The sequence below is a fragment of the Lolium perenne genome, chromosome 3 (genome assembly GCF_019359855.2).
Source record: "Lolium perenne isolate Kyuss_39 chromosome 3, Kyuss_2.0, whole genome shotgun sequence".
Classification (NCBI taxonomy): domain Eukaryota; kingdom Viridiplantae; phylum Streptophyta; class Magnoliopsida; order Poales; family Poaceae; genus Lolium; species Lolium perenne.
This window is the reverse complement of record NC_067246.2, coordinates 339,375,835-339,382,321: the sequence shown is the minus strand read 5'-3', so window position 1 is coordinate 339,382,321 and position 6,487 is coordinate 339,375,835. Positions and strand designations below refer to the sequence as shown.

Below are 6,487 nucleotides of genomic sequence, written 5' to 3'. Positions count from 1 at the left end.
AAAATCCCTGGACGGTAGCCTCCTTGCCGCCGGCCGCGTCACTAGGAAGCGAACGCCGCCACCGCGCCTGCGTTGATGTTGCAGTGGCTGAACCAGGTGAGGACATGGAGATAGTGCGCGCGCGGCACGCTCTGCCTCCCGGCGGCGCTCTGCCCTGCGGGATGCGTCCGCCACCAGAGGCGCAGCACGGGCGCGGCGAGGTTGGCAAGCCAGACAGCGGAGGGCGCGGCTGGTCAGGGGCGCCTAGCGCGCGGGGCGAAAGTGCGGGAAGAGGGGAGCGGCCGGAGATGGGCGCGCGAGGGAGACGCAGCAGCCGGGCGTGCGTGGATGCTTCTGGCCCGCAGCCGCAGGAGGTGATGCGCAGCCGCTGCGTTAATAACTTGCTACTGTTGTGCGAGCGCGCGTGAGGCTGCTTGCGTACTGCTGCTTGGTGCTGGTTGAAGAAGAGGTGAGGGGAGCATGTGCTGGGCCTGCCCGCCCTGCCCCGGACGCGCGGGCGAACGGAGGCGGCGGCGAGCGCGCTAGAGAGGAACAACGCACCGGCAGGACAACGTTGGAGATGAAGATCTACCAGAGATAGACGGGAGGAGAAAGAAGGTGGGCTGTATCTGTATGTCCACCTCAACTCCATCTCCACATGAGCTGCCAACTCAGCTCTTACCAAAAATTAGCAAAGTTCCTAGTCCGAAATGTGGTAATTTTTTGAAATTTACTCACCACAGCAGCGTCGATAATGATCTGCAACTTGCTCTCCTTGTCGGGGGCCATTTCAAATATCAGGAGTACATGCTCCTCGGAGCAAAAGCGCCACATCCATTTGTTTGTATGCTTATCAGGTAAAAGTTTTATAGTAATACATATACAATCTCTTCTAACGTGACTGCATAATGCCATGATCTATTTATCACCGGAAAAGAACGGTTCTAGTGTAGAGTAGGTCTCAAAACATCATTGAGTAAAATTAAGTCAATGATTATCAACAAGATAAACAGAATTCCACACTTCAGGAATCCTCTGTTTCAGAAACCTAACAAAAAGCAAACTTAGAGACAACTGCTACTATAACAATTACTACCACTTCTAGCAATCATCTGACAGCAATATAAACTAAGATATGACAGCAGCCAGCAGGAAATTAACACTTCAGCTTGCAGGGCCTCCATGACTTGTCAGGTAGGGTTACCCAAGTCCAAATTGACCAATAGGACATACTATAAATTGTAATGGTTAAAGATGTGCCAGTTCTCTTCCTCAGTCTTTTAAATCTTACGTGCAATTACTAGAGCGTCTCTCCATATGTTACCCAACCTAAGCCTGCTTGGTTTCCCTGTCAATAGTAAGAACGTAGCAGAACTGAATTAGATACATTCTAGCAACAGATAAATACACAAACAAAAGATCCAAAAGATTCAAATTTTGAAATAATCTTTCTATTTGTGGAGGAAGATACCTGATTCTGAAGCTTTGAAGGCCCAAACAAGATCCCAGGCTAGAAACCAGAGCTATGACCACGTCTTCATATGTTAAAATAAAGCTAATCCGTATCTCCTGTGCCATCGGTAAAATATATCTTCTGAACTCTACACACCTCTCGACATAGTGTAGTAAGCTCCTTGCTGCAGGCATGGATTTCCATGTCCTTGAGCGAAGCTGGGAAACCCCCCACTGGTAGGGATGTGATGAGTTCACATTTGCTAACACTCAGTCTTTGCAGTGATGTAAGGCACTGGAGTCCAGCAGGCAGTGATTGGAGATGCTTAAACTTATCGAACTCAAGCGTTCTCAAGGAGGTGAGAAGTAACAGTGCTCTCTCGTTGTCATCTGTCAAACTGTCCGCATAGTCGCGCCGCAAATAAAGAGATCCATGAATGGTCAGTGTCTTCAGAGAGGTTAATTGACTACATATGGGCACACATAGGACACCAATGTTGTCGATAATGAGCACTTGTAGTCTTCGCGGGAAGTAGCTGTGCTCGCTCTCAACTTGGGACGCCGCTAATTGCCATGATCTTGTAAAGCCTGGAGAATTTTCAAAATTTAAGTACTCGAGACTACTAAGGCTTTTAAGACCTTTCCATGATGACATTGTAGCACACCCTTCAATGCATAGTTTCTGCATTGCCGTACAAGAATTCAGGTCTAGAAATGCCAAACTGGGATTGTTCTCTATGCTCAGTGTTGTGAGGCTGCTGAGTGATACTCCGAGGTCTAGATATGACAAATTAGCATTGTTCTTTATGCTTAGTGTTGTGAGAGAGCTGAGCGATACTCCGAATGAACAAATTGACTTGCAACCATAGATGCTCAACTCCCGCAATGCTTTACAGGACTGCAAGCCTTCAAGTGATGATACCAGGTCGCATCCTGCAATCCACAGCTCTTGTAAGGCAGCGCAGGAATCCAGGCTGAACCATGTCAAAAATTCGCAATGAATGATATGCAGTTCAATGAGAGAAGAAAGTTCTGATAACTGCACACAACTGTTTTTGATTTCTTCCACATGGAGTATGCTTAGTGAAGATGGAGGAATCTGAGACGCTCCTGACATAATAGTAGATAAGAGAGTAGGACAATCATCAATGACAACTTTCTTAAGGGAGTTGAACTTGCCGAGGCCTTGCTTGCTGGAAAAATGCATTTCTGAACTATCTTTCCGACGAGAACTTGTTCTAAATGAGATCTGTAACAGTTCCAGAGTGGTGACGAGGTTGGGAGGGATATACCAAGAGCTTTCCGTCATTTGGTTCTCTTCATCTGTAAACAGCCCTATAGGTAAGGATGTCACCTCCTCACAGCTAGTTAAACTGAATTTCTTGAGTAACGGAAGTCTCAGAAGGACTTGCGACAATTGTTTTGCTGTGATGTTGCACCAATTAAACTCCAGTTCTTGGACTGATGGCGGCAGAGAGAGCTCAGGTATTCTAGAAAACAATTTGCGGCAGTTACTCATCTTAAATGTTTTCAATGATGCCAACTGTTGGAGGCCTGACCATGCTAGATTCATCAGACTTGGATCATCTGTAATTTTAAGCTCCACTAAATCCCTGAGTTTGTTCGATTGGAACAAACTTTCCTCTTTGCTCAGAACAAATCCACTTCTTTTGATCTCCATGCGCATCACATTTAATGGGTCAGATGGTTCAAGGCGAAATTCGTCCAACTCTGGTCTCATGAATAAATCTATATCCTCTAAAGATTGTATGTGCAAAAGTTGTGAGATGCTGATGTCACCGAAGCAACCGCGTACCCGAAGCCTGCGAAGATGAGTAAACTGGTATTCGTTTTGCACATCTTCATGGATAAAGAGTAAAGAGAACTGTTTCAATGCAATGCAGTCATCTACTTCAAGAACTTGCAGATTCACACATAGCTGCTCCTTGTCCGAAACTTTGCACTGCCTCAAACGCCGCAAATTGCGTAGCTCGAGTATCTCCAAACAACCAATCTCTATTTCAGAAACACGAATCATATTGATCAGACGGAGTTCCCGGAGCAGAGGCAACATGTCGGGTGTTGGAATTGTTTCCCAGCAATAGCAGCTATCCAGATGAAGTGACCGCAGTGAGGTGAGATGAATATTGTTGCTGAACCATGACGGTATATGATGTTTGTATGCTGTAATTCTCAGATTTATCAGGCCAGCGTGTGGTTTAAGATCCTCCAGGATTGGTAATTTACTTTTAATAGTAAGAACTCTGTCCTCAGACACACCATACCATGATAAGTGCAAAGCAGTAAGGTGGACCTTGTCAGAGATTCTCGCTTCGATGGCCTCCTCTTGGCTTTCTACATCATCAAGATAGCAAATGCTAATCGATCCTCTAAGCTGATTCAATCCTTTCAGTTGTTTTATACTGAACTCACTTGTCTTTCTGACAGAAAATGCCTTGAGCTCTTGAAGATCAGTCATACTCCCAACTCCAGCTATTTGTGCATGTAACTTGTCCACAGCAATAAAATGGCGCAAGTTAACAAGCTTGTTCATGCCTCTCGGTAATATTGTGCTACTTCCCCAGTTCTTCTTTATATCCAGTACTTGCAGATAATGAAGCTTACATATAGCCTCCGGCAATTCCAACCTGTCACCCTTATAAAAGAAGCCCAACTCCAGATAGCGAAGATTGATAAATGATGAGATGTTCTGTATCATGAAATCCAAATCTGAGATTACCATGTCCAATTTTAACACACGGACTGACTTTCCCTCAATGAATTCTTGGCGAAATGCGTTTGCAAAATCAAGGTCATGTGGACCAAATAGCATTAGTGTACTCAAGTTCCTTTTCTGCAACTCACGGAAGGAATTAGAAAACTTTTGCAGGAAAGCCTGATTAGGGTGCACAGTGCCATCTATTTCTGTCTTATATACCCATTCAGCTAAAACACTGACATGACGAACAAACTGTGGTGTTCTCTGAGACTTGGTATCCCCTATGGTGAAGCTCTCATGGGATGAAACCTTCTGCGCCAAATCATGAATGAGATCATGCATGATATGCCGGCTCATAAATTCAAATTCCTGTTGGAGAAAACCCCATTCGACTAGGTCATTGAATAACTCACTTCCAATGTCCTCCAGTCGTTTATGCATGTCAGTGGAATATATCAAACCCTGGGCTATCCATATATTGACCAAGCATTCTTTCTCATACTTATAATACTTTGGAAAAACAGCACAGTAAGAGAAGCACCGCTGGAGGTGCACCGGTAAGTATTTGTAGCTGATCATCAGGGCTGGCATGATATCATAGTCATCTGACTGTTGCTTCCATTCACTCTCATCCAGAACTCTTTTCCAGAAGGCAACGTTAATCTTCTTTCTCAACAATCTTCCCACACTTTTTGCTGCTAAAGGATTGCCCTTTAACTGGATAACTATGTCCTCACCGATTTTCTCCAGTTTTCGTCCTCCTTTGTAGTTCTCATTACCAAAGGCACATTCTTTAAATAAGTCCCAAAAGTCGTCTGGCTTCAAACCTAACAGAACAATCGGATCTGTTTCTCCAATCAATTTTGCAACTGATGGCTTTCTCGTTGTGACCAGAATCTTGTTTCCCACGACATCATTGGTAAGAAGTGGAGTTAGCAGTTCATCCCAGCTTTCCTTTTGGCTATCTTCCCACATATCGTCCAAAACAATTAGGAACCTTTTCGATTTCAGTGTTGATTCTAGGGTGCTCTGCAGATCCTTCAAACCCTTGATGTTTTCATGATTTTCAACTTTCAAAGACTCCAGCAATATGTGTATAATCTTAGCTTGGTCAAAATAGACAGACACATAAACCCATGACAGTATATCAAAATGCTTTGACACAGCAGAGTCATTGAATACCACCTTGGCCAAAGTAGTCTTCCCAACGCCACCATCGCCTATGATGGCGAGAACTGAGAGGTTTCTCCCTTCAGATTCTTCACCTATTAACTTTCTTATTATCAAGTCCCTCTCTTGGTCCCTACCATAAACTTTAAGTTTGGTGGGACAAGCTGATGTCTCTCGAGAATCAGTACTTGAGCTCTTGTCTTTCTGCACAATATTGATACGATCATCCAGATTTGCAAACATAAGGGCCTCACCTAGATTCCATGTCATATTCCTGCATGCCTCAATGTGTTCTTTTATCTCATATGATAGCTCAAGATAAAATTCCTGATCAGTGTTGGCAGGGACCATTTGGTTGGAAACATAGGGCACAATTTGAAGGGCAACAGAAGATGAATGTTCTCTGATAAAACATGAATCTTCGGCTGTGTCTCCTGCAACCTGAGATACAAAAGAAAACATGATTGTAGCACTCCTTTTTAGAAAAAAAAATACAGTAGCATATAAGTTACAGTTTAATGTTTCATGCTCAACTAAATAATGAAAATGTAAGTTATTTTTCGATAAGGGGCGCTTTATTACTCATAAGTAAGTTATTGGATTTATGAAAATGTTCATCATTGTACTTTTAGGCACTAATGCGATTAATAACCCTCCCAATCCTATATAAGCAAGCCAAAATAAGCTCGTTATCAGAGAGGCTCCCCAACGAATCGGATGGATCTGACCGGAGCCTTCCCTGGTGCCAGTGGCCGGGCCGTCTAGGCCCTCCCACCCCTCCTTGGCGGTGAGTTCCCTTCCCCCCTCCTGGCTGCTGCTCCTCCTCCTGGCTGCAGCCCCATGGAGAAGCCGCTACGTTGGTCGGTGGTTTACTACTACTTCTTGGCGACTCGCCATCCGATCCACACCCACATGACGGCTACCTCTACCTTCGTCCCAAGGCTCGGCGGCTAGCCCTGATTGATGGAGAAGGATCGGCAGTTGATGCACATTTTCTGCAGGTGAATGTGATCATCCGATCTTGATCCTTGCCATCGTATCACAGTTGGTGATCATGATCTGGATCTTCCGGAGCCATGCATTCCCTCTCATACCCAGGTATCGCCTCAGACTGTCCCCAAATTGGATCTTTGTCCGGGTTTGGATATTCAGCACATGATTTGGCGA

At 44.8% G+C, this 6,487-nt stretch overlaps 1 protein-coding gene across 1 annotated transcript; it reads right to left on the bottom strand.

Moving 5' to 3' along the window:
* Positions 1–888: 888 nt before the first annotated feature.
* On the bottom strand, positions 889–5,754 carry LOC127345977 (putative disease resistance RPP13-like protein 1). Its single transcript, XM_051372519.2, has 2 exons — positions 1,451–5,754; positions 889–1,327 (listed from the first exon to the last, which is right to left on the bottom strand). Exon 1 carries the CDS (start codon positions 5,669–5,671, stop codon positions 1,535–1,537), a length of 4,137 nt encoding a protein of 1,378 aa, XP_051228479.2. The 5' UTR covers positions 5,672–5,754; the 3' UTR covers positions 889–1,327; positions 1,451–1,534.
* Between the last annotated feature and the right edge of the window lie 733 nt (positions 5,755–6,487).